The 18,842-nt window shown below is 40.8% G+C and overlaps 1 protein-coding gene across 5 annotated transcripts in view; it reads left to right on the top strand.

Moving 5' to 3' along the window:
- Window positions 1-18,842, top strand: part of kank4 (KN motif and ankyrin repeat domains 4) — a 64,404-nt gene that overhangs the window by 40,018 nt on the left and 5,544 nt on the right. For all 5 annotated transcript variants that reach the window (XR_003296575.1, XM_026323282.1, XM_026323281.1 and 2 more), the window contains exons 2-8: window positions 6,327-6,400; window positions 6,909-10,346; window positions 12,559-12,652; window positions 15,524-15,799; window positions 17,501-17,585; window positions 17,941-18,160; window positions 18,293-18,435. Coding sequence is in view for 4 of the 5 variants with exons in the window: in XM_026323282.1 (XP_026179067.1) it covers window positions 6,382-6,400; window positions 6,909-10,346; window positions 12,559-12,652; window positions 15,524-15,799; window positions 17,501-17,585; window positions 17,941-18,160; window positions 18,293-18,435 (4,275 nt within the window). In the remaining variant the exon portion in view is untranslated. The remainder of the gene's footprint in view (window positions 1-6,326; window positions 6,401-6,908; window positions 10,347-12,558; window positions 12,653-15,523; window positions 15,800-17,500; window positions 17,586-17,940; window positions 18,161-18,292; window positions 18,436-18,842) is intronic.

The following is an 18,842-nucleotide window of genomic DNA, read 5'->3' as shown; positions in this document are numbered from 1 at the left end:
ATTTACATTCAACAGTCAGAAACAGAATATGTTTAATAAATAAACTCTAAAAAGGCAGTGATAACAATTTCTTTTTCAAGAAAGTACAAAGTACAGAATACAGAATACATTTTTTGCGTCTTTGCAAATAACTGATAACAAGACAGGAGGTAGCCATCTTTTTAGCTGTTTTTACACAATATATTGCACAATTTACTTCGAAGACATGTCCTTAATTCATGCTCCATCAAAGATGTGTTCTCTTTTAAAGGATTCTGTCCAACCCATAACCTTAATTTGCAGTTCCTTACAGGGAAAACTACCAAGCTGACCTGTAACAGTAGCCTACTCACTACAGCAATGCAGGATCATTTTGCTGCTGCTTAATGAAGCCTATAGATGGAGGTTTCCTCTCCCTGATTTTCTCCCTGGGGTAGGCAGCCAGATGTTGTTTAGCACAAAGGGAACAATCTGGTCCCTTCTGAATTCAGACACTGTCATACTGGACTAAACTAGCTCATACTGGATTAGGAATGGAAAGAAGACTGTATAGTGACCTAGAATGGATCTGAAAAAGCTTGAGTGAATGAAATTAAAGGCAAATTTCCCCAGAAGACGTAGAGTACTGTTGTGATGTACTATACATAGACAGAAATAACCTTAGACGAGTGGAATAGCCCAGACTGTGCTCAAATAGTTCCTGTAGAGCAGGGGGATTGATCTGTTCTTGCAGAGCACACACAGATTTAGCACTGAGATATCAGAGAAACGCCTCCTGGTTCTGTCTGTATGAACTGGAGCCTAATGGCATCCTGCATTCGATCTTGTTCAGCAACCAGAAACTTTGCAGTCCCCAGTTGTCTTGTAAGCAAATTTTCCCGGTTCACTGCTCTGAAGCATCTCTGTGCTGTAGTATGTCATTATGCAAAATTGTCACCCACACCTGCAACTGACTAGACTGAACTAATTGCAGCTGTGTCGTTCCATCACACATGTATCATAGAAATGTTTCTGTAATGGGACACAGATGAGTACAAAATAGATAGCAATAGTCAGATTTAATGACATTTCTTGAACAAAAGAATCAAAGCTGATGACAGCTATCATATAATATAATATGCTACATTCATTAAAAGTGAAACTCTTGGTGAACAGTGGCTAAGATTTAATGCTAAAACTATATTTAACAAATAAAAAAGTCACAGTCAGTGAATTAACCAAATTAATGCCACTGAAGTAAATCATATATTATGTTTGTTAACATTAGCTCCATATGTTATTAGACCAAGTGAAACTAAGAATATTGAAATGTGCAATTATGCATTTTATTGCTGATGAATACACTTTTTTTGTGTAAGAGGAAAAACTTATTTCTTCTTTCCAATGTAATGTAGTGTTGTATTACAGCTATGAAATAGAAAAAGACTGCACTTTGTTTTGGCTTTTAAGAAGTTGCACACATAGTGCAGTAGGTGTGGGCAGGACAGAGGTGCAGTGGTTAGTAAAAGTGTGGTGGTCACTAGAAGTAGGACCAGCTTTAAAAACCACCATATTTTTAACATCATGTATACATCCATTATCTATACACCTGATCCTGTAGAGGGTAGAGGGTTTGCTGACATTGGGCGAGAGGTGGGGTACACCCTGGACAGGCTTGAACCCAGAACTCTTTTGCTATAAGGTAACAGTGCTAACCGCTGCACTCAGAATTGGGGCATAAAACATCTGAGTTAGTGCGTTGTGTTGATGTGTTGCTCCCAATAGATACTGCATTGTGCTGATATGTTGAAACTCCTGTGGGACTGTGCTGTGGTAGTTCTGTACTTTGAATGTACATGTCTTTATCTGTATCCATGTGATTGTTTGCACATGTGCTCTTGCTTGAATTTGTGTCTAGCTCAGGCTCAGAGTTAGCAAATTCATTCTCAGAGTAGTACAAGGTTAAACAGAGATAGCTGGTCCCGTGTCAGGGCTGTGATAAGTACTTGGGACTTATTGTATGTTATTGTTGCTGATCTGGCTGATCTGTTCTCTGCTACAACTTGGAGTTTCTCAATATTGCTTTCACAGCTGATAAACACTCATGTTTGGAGCTGCACCTGGTGAGAGATCATATTGCATTGTTACAATTTGGCTCAGACAATGTAACAAGGAGGGAGTTCACACAAAAGTTAGAATAAGACAAGTGGAATTTATTCAAATGAAGAGCAACATATAGTAAAGCAATATCATATGGATGCCAAATGTAAGGGAGCAGGGAGAGAGTCAGAACATGGGCCAGCTTTCATAGCTAGGCCCAGGTAAAGTACTGTATATCAGATGATGACCTACCCAGTTTAGCAATCCTGGCCAAGATGATCTCTAAAACAGTGGGTGGGACATAGTGTGTATATTTTTTTATTAGGTGGAGTGTACCATTATGAAAGCTGCTCTGCATGTATGAGATATGTTAGTACAGCTGCCACTCCCATCTTTGTCTCTTCTGCACTTTCTCAACTACTCTCTTTCCCACCTCCTGCTTTGCCCACCTCCTGTCCCCTGCTTGCACTCTCCATTCTTGTTTCCTGTTGGCCTGTCTTCTAACTGAGCCTGCTCTGTGTCAGTGGATTACACTAATTCAATCTCCAGTACACAGGCACTCTAATATAATGACCCGTGACATTCAATTAATGCTTTTCCCGCTTCTTGGTAGGTTGGGTCAGCGGTAATTTTATGACTGTGTGTGCATTTGTCTGATGTGTACTGTACGTGTGAATCCCTGAGTGGGTGAGGGATGACAGTCCATGGGACCTTATTTGAGATCAACACCTGCTGTAATTGATAAATATTTAACAAACATTTCTGGACTTGGCTTATGTTATGGCTTTTCCCCATCAGGGGTTTTAGTGACATTTTTCAAAACATCGTCAGGTACAAGAGTTAATTCCCTGACTTTTGTTCCAAAACATCCCATAAAACAACTACATTGTTGTGTTTCAGGGTTCTATGCCGATGACAAATGAAAACCCCTGGCTGTCAGTATGAGCTTATTTTCTGTACTCTCATTACTCCAATCTTCCGGTTCTCACATTACCAATGTCGTCGCCTCTCGCCCTGCTGTACCCCTTATTGGATTGGTGTTGAGAGATTGCTGCATGTCCTCCAGGACTCTGCATAAACGGACTTTCCAGAGATTGATATTCTGTTTACCATTTTTGTTAATCACTGATATTACTCTGCTGAAGCTCACCAAATGCAGCATGATCCATCTCTGAGCACTGGGAGTGACTTTAATTAAAACAGGAAATTTTAAAAGTCTTTACAACTACACTGTGGGGAAGGTCAAATAGACTCTTTCTTACTAGAGAAATTCCTGCAATTTTGTGAAGTCACTGATTATTTTTTGGCACCTTGGTCCTGCTTAGCCCTTCCTGTCACATCTGTCTGTCACATTTAATATTTTATTCTTCATATTTCTCCTCATAAACTTCATCCTATCGCTCTCTATTCCTTCTTCTCTCCTCCTCCTCTCTCACTGTTCCTCCTCTATTGTCTTTGACTCTACCTCTGTCTCTCAGTAAGGATCTCATTAAGGTAGGTATTGTACCTTGCCCACTACTGTGTATAATTGCCGGGGGGTGGGTGTGGGGGTCTGCCTGTACTTCACTCAGCAATTAGGAGCAGCATTCTTGTGCTCTGAATTGGCTACTTAAGCCTTAAGGACAGCAAGCCGACTGTAGTCGCATTAGGCATCAGAAGGAGTCAGGAATCCCTGTTCTCACTCCTGGGACATGCAGAAGTAGTGGATTGAAGAATGGTTGCTATGGTAGCAGTCACACAGTGTCACATCCTGTTCAGAGACTGTCACTCAGTTGATCTGTCTGTCTCTGTACGTGTGTGTGTGTGTGTGTGTGTGTGTGTGTGTGTGTGTGTGTGTGTGTGTGTGTGTGTGTGTGTGTTCATCTCTAACAGTGACAACAATTCTGCTCCAGGTCAACTATTCTTTTCATTATTAAGGCTCAATCTATGAAAACAGGACAAGGGACCAAATTGAGCTTGTCACAGTTCCTGTTTAGGTCCCCCAGTGGACTGGCTGTCATTTTGATCGATGACATTGCCAGGTCATGTAATGCTTGCTTAGCAATATGTCTGCACTCAGCACTGCACAACACACAGATTACCCTCTGGTCTGGACAATACACTTACTCAAAACTACCTATATCAGATAAGTTGAGTGTTACAAATATCTAAATATGCTACAATTGATGTTGTAATGCAATTTTACTGTTAAAATCAATTAGAGTTGTAGTTCTGTCAGAAGCAATACCGTGTGGTGGACTTTTGGAAATATCATTTGGTCCAAGGTCAATTTAAAATCATATGAACTGCTATACAGAAAATGCCAAGCAGTTTGTCAGTATTGAGAATATTTTTGCAGTATTTTTTCAGTATCAGTACTTGGATATAGATTAACTGTGGAGGTGCATCTTGCCAGTAATTCCTCTAATATCAAAGCAGCCATTTCAAATAATGATCTACCTCTTAAAACACTATGTCTGTATTCCCACGAGGCTTTTATCTTTAAGCTTAAAATTGTATCAAAATAAAAATTCAAATGACTTTCAAATGAGGAAACACCCTTAAAATTAGCTTGAACTATTTGCGTTCAAATAGCAGCAGTTTTGTGTACCCTTGGGGCATGATAAAATACACATACATACACATCTGTAGTATTTGTTCCAAGGTATATACGGTATATACTAAAACTAATGAACTCTAATTTACACCTCTGAAATGACCTCACATGTTAATGTTGGAACTCCAGGAATTATTAAACCAGAGCTTCAGGCTCCTGCATGCAATGTCTCCTGCATTGCAAATATTTCTCAAGTGTCACAAATTTGCATGGAAATTGTGTGAATAATGTGTGCTAAATAGCTTTAAAGTTGATATTTGGCTGTAAGGGCTTAAGTGTTCATTTAATATGGATTTGAATTGTGCAGCTCATTCAGGTCTGAGTGAATTGCCTAGGTTTTATTATTAGCACTGGATATTTCATTAGGAAGCTTTACATACTCTTTTGCATTTTAAAGATAACTAAGTGGCTCTGGTTTCTTGGCAAATTGGAATCAAATGAAACATGTTCCCTTCTGTGGGTCTGTACACAATGACACTGCTTTCCCTCATGCACAACTTAATAATGCAGTTTTATATTGAGTAGAGTAGCAGAGACTGCACAGCCATTAATGGCATTTTTTTTTTTAATTACAATTAAGGTTTAAGCCGCATATGAGCCTAATAACTGAAAACCTTACCTCACTTTGGTATAATCATGTGGACATGTAGCACTGTGTCATGGAGTTTTATTTTGGTGTCTGGTTTCCTTTGTCAGTCCTACGTTAGTTCGAGGTAGCTTTATGTTTATTAGTCTTATTACTTCCACCTGTGTTTATTTAGTCTTTGGCTCTGTCTATTTTTACCATCTGTCTTTCTTTGTTCCTTGTTGGAGCATTAATTAGCTAGGGATGTGACATTCGTTTCTAGCCTGAGTTTGTATTTTTTCGCCTGTCGAGTTTTTCTCCTGGACAGTGGCTTTCTTGTTTTTTGTTCCTGAGCCCTGGAAGATCCAGGTGTAATAAAATCTACTTTGTGTTCTGCATTTGGGTCCTACCTCTCCTCTTTCGTCACCACACCCCACACTTCATAACACACTGCTGCTCTGCTGAAACAATTCTAAGGCAGTTGTTTGTCATAACAAATGCGATGTGCTTCGTCCTGTTGTACTTTTGTTGTTGTCTAATCTACTGCCTCCACTGCTTGAGTGCACTTGTCCATTTTGTGTACTTTTTGTATACACAAATACATTGTATTATTTTATGTGGTTCCTGGAGAAATATTTTGTTTTGCTATATTCATTGTACATAGTTGAAAGGACAATAAAAAATACTGCATGGACATCATGTATACCTTAAAAACTGTTGAAAATGTGTTGGATTACAATTGATATAAGTCAGAGTATTTTTCTACTAGGCAGGCCAAGGCTAATGTAAGATACTTATTGAATGTAGAGGCACATACTGTATGTGGTCACTTGTTATATGGAGACAGTGGTCATTTAATCTTCTATCAGTTATATGACCTGTATTGAAGCTGTAACAATATTTAGAGAACAAGTAACCTCAGCAAAGAAAGCTTTTTATGTTTCAAGCTGCAGATTTTATGGTACCTTATCCACAAAGATCAGACACTGTTTTCTTTCTTTCAGTTGATTTCACCATTCTGTCCATCCCCTCTAGGATAGATAGAGGAGAATGTAGAACTCAGTTCTACATGCACATCTCATCTCACATAGCTTTCTGTTTTTTCAGGCTGTCAGCTCCAACTGTAGCAAACACAAGTCGATGACTGAGGATTCCATCTCCTATGATGGACAAGAAAAGTGGTGAGTGTCACTAAAACAACGCCAACCTTTATATAAACAAGGCCTGTTGTTTTTGTTTTGTCTCAGAAGTAAAAATTTTCTGAATTTTTTACAACTGTAAGAGCAGTATCTACTCATACAGAATCCAATTTTTGTTCCTTATACAATATTTGACATCCATATTTGACTTCCTTAAGGTGATAACTACCCACCATCTCATACTGTATTCATAAGGTGAAACAGCATGAGTACCATTTTGCATACTGATTAGTTTGCTTCGGTGCAATCACTGCATGATAATTATTTCCCAGTAAGTGATATGGATTTACATCATGAGGCACGATGTGTGTACCACAGTACAGCCTGTCTGTGCAAGTGAGTGAAAAGGAATAATAATAGTCATGATGATCTGTAATTTAAGAAACATTCATTTGTCAGGTAATTAGACGTGAATTAATTTTATTTGTATAATTTTCGCTATTTATATTATTGTTATTTCTGTTAATTCCTTTATGTTAATTCCTTACAGCCAACGGCTTACAGGCCAAGGTCAGTGAGGGCGGTGTTCAGAGGAAGCAGCTGCCCTACTCAGTGGAGACTCCCTATGGCTTCCACCTGGACCTGGACTTCCTTAAGTATGTGGATGATATTGAAAAAGGCAACACCATCAAAAGGGTCCACATTCAGCGCAGGGTCAAGGGCCCACCCAAGTTTAGCACTCTCCCTAGAAATTTCAGCCTCCCTGGGCATGGAGCTAGGCCTGCCCCTAAGGAAAAAGACACTACATGGCCTGGGACATCCACCTTGGGGCCCAAACCTAAATCCCGGGTGACAGAAGTCCAACAGACCTTCGATTTCAGAGCAAGTGAAATTGGAACTACCAGCCAGAGCAGCAGAGGGACAACCAGTCAAGGAGCTGGCTATGTTTCAGCTAAACCCAGGGATGAGGTAGGCGCAGGGGCTCGGGTCGTTGAAGAGAAATCAGTTGAGATTCAAAATCGGCCAAACCTGCTCCGCGCATCAAGCATGCCAATCACCTTACAGCAGCGGAAAGGTTCTGATTCAAGCAGTCCAGATCGTATTGTGGGAACACCAGAGAATGGCTCAACAGAGAACATTTTCCGTGCTTCACCAGAAATAATGGAAAGACGTTGTGTTCCTCAGGATCGAGCAGGGCTTCACCAGCAGATCACAGTAGCACTGAAGCGGGTCAGAGAGCTGGAAGAGCAAGTGAAAACCATCCCAGAACTAAAAGCTCAGATCTGCTCCTTGAGAGAGGAGAGAGAGCAGTTACTGCTTCAGCTCCAAGCCCTTGCCCAAGCACAGGTTTCCACCTCACCTTCTACACTAACTCCAAGTTCTAAAGCTGAAACACATACTCAGCCAACAGGACACAGTCCATCAGAGGGACTCAGCATAGCTCTCATGACTCAACCTGCTAGAGGTTTAGAAACATCAGAGTGTGTACCAATAAAGCCAGTAACAGGGAAAGAGAAACAAGGTGTGTCACAAAAAGACAGAGACAGTTCCTCACTACCTGGAGAAGTGGGTGGGTTGTCAGCACAAGTATCAGAGAAAGAAACACATCTGCCAGAAATATCAAGCAAGAAAAAAGAGACATTAGAGAGTCCACTGGAGTATGCAGTGCAGAAGCAATCACAGGACATCACAGGACAGGAATTATCATCAGTTAGGGTGGCTGTAAAAGAGGCAGAGGGTAGCAGTATTCAAGATGGTCATTTGGCAAAAAGAGGAAAGCTTGAGGACCCAGACAATGTAACAATGCTGCAGGAGAAGCTAATGGTACTAGAGGCTAAACTTACTCAGGCTAGCCAAGAGCTGGAAAGAACTAATACACTTTTGAATGAACAAATAGCAGAGAACAAGGTAAAGGAGGAGAGATTATTTCATTTGAGTGAGGGAATGAAAGTGGAGGTTTGGACAACAGAAGCACATGAAAGGCCAAGAAGAGAGAGCATTGACACTGGGACAGAAACAGAGAGAGTAGATGTTGCCAACCGAGAGACAGAGACAGAATTGCCTGGTACAGTAGATCAAGGAACAGATACAGATAGAATTTGTATTGAAGTGTGCATACCCAAACCAAGGACTGGAAGTATAGATCAGGGAACAGAGACTAAAGTTGACACACATGAGCAGGTGACAGAGATGGAGGAAGAAGTAGCTGCAGTGAGCCCACCAAGACCCAGAGCTGACAGCATGGAACGGGGCACAGTAACTGAGCGGATCACTACTCAGGATCAGACGACTGAGACACCAGTGACCGAAAGGGTAAACCAAGTCACAGAAACAGAAGGAGAGACAGTGACAGACCATCCACAGAGACCAAGGGCCAGCAGTGTAGATCGAGGAACAGAGACAGAGAGGGTGGACACCGTAGACCGGGTGACAGAAACGGAAGTAGCACAGAGGGCGGACCAGCAGACAGAGACAGAGGTAGACAGACGCCAGGACAATAATCCAACCAGAGTTGCAGAAGCGAGTCAAGTGAGAGAAGACACTGTGGTCAGTGACAGAATGGAAGACAGGGAAGAAAATGAATCAGTTCCAAGACAAAGTGAAAGTGGGATTGTGGCAGCTGTCACAGAGAGTGTAGTTGAACAAACTTTTGTTTCAGACATCATAAGCCAGAATGAAGGGGGTACCAGTCCACTTGATGCAACAGGAGAAAATAAAGAGACTATGATTCAAGCAAGTATTGCACAGAGTGACTCAGGAACAAAAGACATGATATCCCCAAAAAGTGTAGAAACAGAAAGTGTTGAACCTAAGCAGATTGCTGTGGAAACTGTAGAGGAGAAAAAAGCAGCAGAGGGTGAGGTTGTGTGTGCAACAATCAAAGAAACTGTGGCCGCAGACATGGTTACAAAAGTAACAGAGAATGAAGCTGTGAAGACAGTAGCTCCTGTCAGACCTCAGAGAGGCCGAAAGTCCTCAGCAGAGCAGGTACAGCCATCTCACCTTCAGGCTGCACCTCATAGAGGATCTAGTGAAACTCAAGTTCAGCAGCCCGAGACAAAGTCTCAGGGGCAAGTAGAGAATGCACTGCAGCTTAAGGCTCAATCCACAATGCAGCTCTCTGAACAACAGGTAAAATGTACAGCCCCAGCTCTGTCTCAGGTTGAAGACAATGAGAGACAAAAAGTAAAAAGACCTCCTGGGGAGTCCAGTGAGGAAAAACTTCTATTACAACCTCAGGGCCCAACTCTAGGCTCCACTGAAGCCCAAACTCGTCCAAGATCAATCCAATCCCATTCTCAGTCTCAAACCTCTGCAAATCGGCGAAACTCAAAAGAGCTTAAAGCACCACAGAGAGGCTCAAGTGTATCACAGCCTTCTGGCCGTGGATTAGGAGAAGCCCAGATCCGCCCAACTCGCCAGGTGTCAAGTGAGGTCCAACCTCAAACTCAGGGCTCTCGGAGAAGATGCAGTGACACTCAACCTCCTCCCAAAGATGCTGACACACAATCCCTACGCAAAGGTTCCAGTGAAACACCTCAGCGCCGTGGTTCAAGTGAAGCCCAGGTCTCTCGTCGGGACACTGGTGAGGCCCAAACTCTACGCAGAGGCTCCAGTGAATCACCAACTTCACCTGCAGCTTTGGGCCAAGTTGTAACCCGGTTAACAGGGCTTCTGGGGGAGCAGTGGGCACAGCTGGGGAGCAGCTCTGGAACTCAACAGACAGCCAGCCAGCAGGAGAGCCCCAGTACACAGAAACAGGTGGCAGGGAAAAGAGCAGACGCAGGGAAAGGAGCAACAGCTAAGTCTGGAGGGAAAGCAGTCCCTGCAGCAACAACAGGGAAACCAGCAGGGAAACCAGCAGGGAAACCTGGTCCTTCCAAAATGAGTTCTATTCAGAGTCAACTGGTCAGCTCCCTCAGTGTCCTCTCTGCCTTCTACTCACCAGGCCAGAAAGCTGCTGCTGCCAACAAACAGCAAGAACAAGGTAGGCCTGTAGTCCAGTTAGCAACCCCTACTGTATAAACAACTTTTCAACTCTCTGTCAGATGTCCATGCTACTCTCATATTCATTGAAACACTCTTTTCACAAAGTCTGAAGCTTATTAACCATGCCACTTAATTACAACATGACTTGCCTGATCTCTGCTAAGAGGTCTTAAGATTTGAACAGATTTTAATCTAAACTGTAAAGCTACCGGTAAAATCATCTAAATGACAATCGTGGTTCCTGATTCATTGTTTTGTTGAGATATAATGTAGCAGAACATGAAACATGTGATGACATTTTGTTTGGAGTTTGGTTCTGCAGTTTAAGTAGAAATAACTCTGGATCTGAAATCTCTTGTCTGAAATATAGTATGATTCTAGATCCATTATCCAATTATCTAATACTTTGCCAGTAATCTAATGGTTCTCTCAGTTATAATCAGTGGCCTAACTAAAAGGGTGATGTCTGCCTTATACCTTGTAGTACATAGTTATGCTAACTCAGATGTTTCTAATGTATATAAATCTATTCTGCTGTAGCATCTTCTTCTGATACTTCTCTAATATTGTAGAGGCTAAGTCTTAACTTAGTGGGTGATGTCTAGAACTTTTTAAAATCTTTGCACAACTTCTGTAGTTTAATATATGCTGTATAAAATACATACAAGCCCTCTCTTATCTGTATACCTACTAATTTGATCTAACATAATATTAGTGTAACAGATGTAAGATAAAGTAATAGCATCAATCTGTGAAAAACTGTAAACCACTTCATATTATAATGCCTTTGCTTATCTATGATGGCAGCACATTTGCCAAGTTGCAAATATACAGTAACTATTGGCAGATCAAGACAAACGCACACACTCATATAGAGTAGTTTATATATACATGTACAGTATGCAAATACAAGTACAAGCTCTCTCTCTCGCTCTCTCTCTCTCTTTCGCTTTCTCTCTCGCTCTCTCTCTCTCACACACACACCTTTGTGTCAAATCTTGATGTCTCACACATATTTTATATTCAAAGTTCATTTTAAGTCCAGTGTCAGGAGTGCACCATGCAAGAGTGTTTAATGTGCTCTAGGTATGTGTGTGTCTGGATGTGTACAATATACTGTATGTTCTTATAGGATTGGCACTGTTTCTTTGCTGTTGCTCTCTACCTATGACATTTGAGATTCCCATCCTGATTTGTTTGGCCTCAAATCACACCAGTGATGTAGTTCTCTGTGAATTGGAGAGCTTTGTAAATTTGTACAGATTACTGAAACATCTCAGCATGCCCCTAGCAAAGTGAGGGAAGGTTAAATTGTACCACTGATTTATTCATTAGAAGTTAGCTAGAGAATGTATTCAAGTGCCAAGAACTGTATGTTTTAAATTCCCCATTTTCTTTTTTCAGAGATACTGGATCTTAAAGCTAAAAAATAACTCTTCATAGATGGCAGTTTCTGGGATCTTTCCAGTGTGTTTTGGCTCAAAGCCACATCCTTGTGTCCTTGCATAAAACATTACAGAGCCTCTGCACTGTGTCTGTTGTCAGGCTTAACTAAGGAAGCCATTTCGGGCTTAAAGCCAAGGGGAGTCAGCAAAGGACCCCATGCAAAATCAATATTAATATCAATGACAATGTCAAGCTTGTATGTTGTTGATAAGAACTAGAATCCTGACCTGAACTATATTTGTAGACCCATATGGAGCATATGCATACTTCCTGTGTTTACATTAACTGTCTTCTACCAGATATTCTTATGAAAAATTGTATTTCTTCCTGACAGTATAGTGCTGTTCACTAACATTGGCATTACTGTTGTCTTTGTATGGATTATACAAATAGGGCACCTAGTTCTGGGGCCCAATGCAGTTTGATCATGTGTGCTTGCTTGTATTGGGCCACCATGAGTCTCCAGAACCAGTTGAGATTTTTGTCTAACCTAAATTAAACAGTTTTACTTAAACTTAACCATCCTTTAATCACAGAGATGACAGATCTTAAAATACCAATATGAGGCACTACCATAAACCATGCTATATTTTGTGTTTATGAGGACTTGGTGGTTTAGATCAATTTTGGCAGACGTAATAACACCAACAAAACACACACACACACTCACACAAATCCATCAACGCTTGATGAATTTTTCCTTTCCTCGCTTTTCATTTTCATCTCCCTCTCTCTCTTTATCCCTCTATACTCCTCTTTACCAGGTCTTAAATCTATTATGAAGAAAAATGGTGTTGCTGACAAGCAGGGGAACAAGGGAGCCAAGAAAAACCTGAAGTTTGTTGGGGTGAATGGAGGGTAAAATCTTATTTTTAATAATCAACATTCAATTTCTGAGTGATTAATATGTTTACATGGTCTGCAGTGTGTTTTATTTTTGTCTGTGCATGCTTAGCTACTTTATTACTTCTACAGAAGAATTAACACTTACAGGTACCTGCTTACTTAAGGCCTCATTAGTATGATTTCTTTATATTCATCATGGGCAAATATTTGTTCATCCTTACATTTTTAGAAATTCATGGGTAGCAGCAGCAGGTGCTGTGGTCCATTTAAATCAAAAGTAAGTGAATTCAGAATTCAGAGTAAATGAAGAGTAAGTTCATTGTTCACTTTTAATTATTTATGGTTTTGAGAATGACACCTTTCTCATTGCCCATCTGAGTTTGACCGCACTGACTGTGAACTGAGTCCAGCTGTGCGTCACACATCTGCTTCATGCTGTTAGTCATCCAGACTCATTTGAAGGCACACTGCCCTGAATTTCACCTCACTGCTGCTGGGAGTGTGAATGTGTGTGCCTGTGTTGTACATGATGTGATGTGTGTGTAAGTTAATGTCAATGATATCGGTGCTTTCTGCGAGTGTGCTTATGTGAGCAATAGCTGATATTGGGTGCAGTGTGTGTGTGTGTGTGTGTGTGTGTGTATGTGTGTGTTGCTGATGAATTTTAAGTAAGCAGATGGTACTGGATAGAAGAACAAAGGTGTGTTTGTAAGCAGGGAGAGTATTCTTTCTGGCTGGTCTGCTGCTAGTAACATCAAATACCTATATACACACAGCATGTGAGGAGATTTGCAACTTGTAAGGAGACTGTATTGAGTAATAGAAATTCTCTGGATGCTTCCACTAACCTTAGACCATAACTCAGCTAGAACTACTCATTTACCTAAACTAAGTATAAATCTAAGTTTAACCAAAAACCAAGTCCAACTCTAAAATAAAAACTGGTTATCCTTGTGGGAACCAGCTTTTATCCAAGACATAGAGTATCTGTAACAAGACTTTAGTTCTCAGAGTGTAGACATTCATTAACACATACACATTTGTAGACAAATAAAAACATACACTGCTACAGAGCCACACTGACCAAGTTACCTCGATTGCACACATAGGGCTCCATTTAAAAGCTACAGCAGCTAAAACATTTATTCTTCATCTTTTTTTGTATGTTACATGTTAGTGATGTTGCATTCAATTCCAAAAATAGCAATGTAGGGCTTTCAAATATGGGCTAATTACCTGACTGGGACCACCACACAAAATAATATTTATTCCTCTAATCGTTTCTATATTTTGTCACTGAAAATTATCTACATGTTTCAGGTAAAAGAGGTGAAAACAAAATCATTCTCTAACAAGGTCATAACCCATTGACAAATTCAAGTGGTGATGTTGGGTCACAGACATTGCTTTATTTTAATGCATCATGGCCCAAAAAGGTTGGGAACTACATAAAATCTAATCTAATAACGTTACTTGAATAATTTGTGAACCTTAAAAAACAATACAGTTTTTAATTTTTGTCTTCTATCAGTAAAACAACTAAAATAAACAAACACATTTTGCATCTGTGTGCACATCTAATCATACATTTCTTTCTTCTTTGCTCTTTGCAGCATTTCCAGTATTTCTGGGTAGTACCCTTGTCATATCAAGGAAATGGCTACCATAAATAGATTTGTTTTATTCCTGCGTTGTTGTTCTGACATTCTTGAGCTCACTGTTTTATGACCTCTTCGCCTTTGCTATGTTTATTCTGAGCAGTGTTCTGGTGAGGTCTGGTCCTTCCTCCCTGTTTTAGAATTATGTGCAAACACACCCTAATAGACTCTCCAAAACAAATCATGAATTATCAGTGGTATTGCATAGATCCTTTATATGTTTTCAATAGATAGACATACCATTAATAAATTATAAGGAGTCCACATCTAGTTTTTCCTCTCAGGAGTTTTTAACTCCTATTCTAGATAAATATCTCTCCAGATCTATACAGCTCAACTCCAAACTAAAATGAGCAGATGTTATTTACAGTAAGACACACATTTAAGACAATATTTTCTCTGACTATCTTTAGGTTTCGGCCCACACCAGGAAGCGGGCTGTTTGTATTTCTTCTCTTTGGATGGTCTAAGCTAACTTTGCTTTCCCTTGAGCACCTCTGGAATCCAGGGAATGCTGTGGCCCCTGAACGCCTCTTAGTGTGGTGTCTTGGGGTGTGTATGTGTGGTGTGTGCATGTGTGTGTCTGAAAATAAGCATGAATCAGTGGCATTCAGCATAAGACTTATCTGATCTTTGGTCTCAGATAGGTGCCTTCATCCTATACCCCAGTGATCACCCCCACGCACATTACACCAGCGACCTCAACAGCTCTAAATATATCATCAGCCTTTTTCACTGAACAAGGCTCTGTTTTGTACAATTCTGCTTATGTGAGTGTGCAAACATACCTATGTATTTTTATCTGTATGTTTAGCTCTGTGAAGGATGTTTTGGATATTTGGGCAAAGGTTACATTAAACAAACATCTTTTTCATCTCTGTTAGTATTCATCCAGCCTGGGCCAAAGTTGACTTTATCGCTTTCATGTTAGTTTCATGTGCTTGGGTGTTTCAGTGATGTGTCTGTAGGTGTATGTGTGTTTAACTTCCGTACACATGCTTCTTTTTAGTGAAATCTTCCAAAGTCCATAACAAACAAAATCTTGTCTTGCACAGTTTCAAATGATTTTTGTTTCACTAGGATGCTTTCTCACTTTTTTAATGTCACTGTCAGTAACTTAAAAAGTGTCTAGAACAAATCTTCCCCACTGATGGCACAGTCTGGATGATTTGGGTGTCTGTGCTCAAATGTGTGCATATGCCTGTTTGCTTGTGTCCTATTCCAGCTATGAGACAACATCCAGCGAAGAGTCCAGTGGAGATGAGAAGTCAAAGGTGGAGGCAGAGGAGGAAGAAGACAGCTCAGAACCAGAAGTGGAGAAGGAAAAGGAGGAGGAGGAGCCTCAATCAGCAAAGAAGCCTGAGGAGACAGTAAAGTCCCAGGAGAAGGATGCTGAAGTATCAGCTGAAGGTGGAGATCCTATGACGAAGGAGAAAGAGGTTGAAAGAGACCTGCTGGATCTAGAGACCACCCCGGAGCTGCTGGAGGAGCAAGCTGAAGGGTGAGCCTGACAACAGAGTTTAAATTATGTACTCACTGGTGAATGCCTCTTTATAGCAGAATTAGGAGTTAATTGTGCATCCATGTTTTTACATGGACAGTATGTTGGTATATTTCAAACATGGGACACACCTACTGTGCCTACTCTCTGGTGACACATGAATGTGCACTTAAGTATTCAAGGCTGTAGGTGGATACTGGGAGAGACACATTGTTTCCAACATGTATACTACATTAAAATGTCATAAACATGGCAACTGTAGAGGCAGAATCATTAAAACATGATGCAACCAAAAGATCTAAATAATACACCAATAACAATGACAGCAAGGGCAGGTAGGCACAAGTGTGTGCTTTGTTTTGTGATCAGCTGCAGCACATAATATTATACTTTGTCAAAGAGAGGTGCTACATGATGTTTCATTATATAGAGGGGCACACATGTTTGCTGTCATCTATTCTGTGGACTTTATATTGACTTACCTTCATTTCCTGAAGACTTCCATCCATCAATCCACGTTGTCTATACCGCTCGATATGTCAGTTGTGGGGGGGCCGGAGTAAATCCCCACTGACAGCTCACCCTGGGCAGGTTGCCAGTCTATCACAGGGCTGACACATAAAGACAGACTTACTCACATTCACACCTATAGGCAAGTTAGACTCACCAGTTACCCCCATCCTGCATGTGTTTGGAATGTAGGAGGAAGCTGGAGTACAGGCACAGGGAAAACATGTACCACAATCTTCTCAGTGTGATGTGACAGTGCAAACCACCATCTTACCCTAACATTAACCATAACCAGAACTCAGCTTTAACTCTAACCAGTATTTATTCCCCACATTGTCAGTCTGTAAACAGGTTTTGGTCTCCACAATGTGAGTATTATCAGGTACACACATACACAAATCCAGTAAAGACATCGTTACACTTTCATCCAACTCTGCTTACCCCTTAATAGCTTGCACAGACTGCCACACTCACACTCTATAAGCCTCTGTTTTTCATACATACACACCAAATGCACACTCATTTCCGCATACACTTCAATAAAAGCCTCATACACAGACATAACTTGCTCTTACACACTTCAGTATAAGCTGACACACATACACACCTCATTCCCTTAAGTGGCAGGGGTCTGGAACAAAAGCTAAAAACCAGGTGTGCTGTCCTCTCAGCCCCTGCCTGATCATTTATCTGTCTCAGGTATGTAGACAGGACTGTTGGGAGAAGCCAGAACATATATTAAACCATCACTAAACACCTGTGTGATTATTCATATGTGTGTGTATGCTCATGTGTGTGTGCTCAGGCTGCATAGGATGTATGTCGGTACGTGATTGATGAGAAGTGTAACACTTGTTGGACAGTGAATCATTGTAAACTGTTGCTATGTTTGCATGCACTGTCAATGAGCCAGACTGTTAACTGATGTGTGTGTGATCTACACAACCCCATAAGACATCTTTCATCTCTAGTTTTCATTCCATACAGAACCTAACGAGGACCAAAGTAGCCGTCCTTTGGCCATATGCTATCCAGACTTGATGGTATTTTCATATTAAACCTGAAAAAGCAGTAATGAGTGTGCTGGGTTAAATCTGGATGTTTTTTCTTCCGGGGTCTGCCTAAAAGTTATTGACAAAAAATGATGAATCAAAAACACTGCTCCTTACCATCTGCCATGTGGTCTTTCAGGGAGCCAGTTGACAAAGGGTTTATAGAGGCTTGCCTCTATGTTCGGGACCGCATGGAAGAGGTTTCATCCCCAGATAAAGAAATGGTAAGGATTTCCTTTGGCTGTTAGTTTGATGCTTCAGAGTTCTGGAAAATGAATTATGTTCTTTAGTAACTGTTCATGGTTGTTGATCTGTCCTTAACACTGTAGTGGCTACAGGCTTTTGTAATGTGTGTCTTTTTCAAATTCTGGAATAAAAGATGTTCTCCTTTCCCAAATTCTTTTAAATTTCTGAAAATGTGATAAAAATGATGTGTTTGGGGGAAATCCTTCAGGTTCTTAGTTATTGTTCTTTTAAAGCTTTTGGCAGCCCATTCAGTTAAAATCATATTCTGGGAACAATAAACATGCTTACACATGCAGGCTTTTCATTTCTTTTCTTTCCTTTCTCTCTCCTCAGCGTCAGGTTTTAGTGGTGCTTTACCAGGAGTGGTTCAAGGTCTCCAGTCAGAAAGACTCACAGGCCGATACTGTCAGACAATACCTGCGACAAGTGGGATTAACCACGCCCACTCTTCTGCCATATGTCGTTAACTTGACAGATGGGAATGGGAATATGGCTCTCCATTACAGTGTGTCGCATTCAAACTTCCCTGTGGTCAAACTGCTGCTGGATACAGGTGAGACACAGACACACACAACTTCATGCATAGCTCAGCGCAGAAGAGGAGAACATAACTATAGCAACACAGTTAGATAAGGTAGTTAAACCTTGCACAAAATTGCTCAAAATACTCTGTTTATACATTCAGGTCTATGTGAAACAGACAATGTGAACAAAGCAGGATATACTCCAGTGATGCTGGCTGCACTGACAGCTGCTGAGAGCCCTGATGATCTGGAGGTGGCACAGCAACTGTTGAGGCTGGGTGATGTCAACGCACGCTCCAGACAAGTAAATAAACGCAGCCTGTTACATCAGTCCTCTGTTTACTGAACATCTAGGGGATTTGTTGTGTTATTGTTGTAAAGGAAGTTATATGTCAGACAGAGTTAAGGCTGTGAATTTAATAAATCCTGGGATAGCATGCTAGGCTAGGAAAACATATTGAAGGAATGAGAGCACTTGCTGAATACACTAACACAGTATAAGAAAGTGTTGTCATGCAGAACTTTATAAAAAAAGAACTTCTCTGAGACTGTGTATTCAAAATCAATGTTACTTTTCAAAACATTACACTCCTGCACGTCTGTCACTTCTCTTCCTTTCGTCTTCCTCTGTCCCTCCTTTCCTCTCTCATCCCCAGCCCTGAATCTCTCTTCGTGTATCTCTTCATCTCCGCTCATAGCTGCTCTCTCACT

Source organism: Mastacembelus armatus, chromosome 4 (genome assembly GCF_900324485.2).
Source record: "Mastacembelus armatus chromosome 4, fMasArm1.2, whole genome shotgun sequence".
Lineage (NCBI taxonomy): Eukaryota > Metazoa > Chordata > Actinopteri > Synbranchiformes > Mastacembelidae > Mastacembelus > Mastacembelus armatus.
The sequence above is the reverse complement of the archived record's forward strand: the minus strand, read 5'-3'. Positions and strand labels throughout refer to the sequence as shown.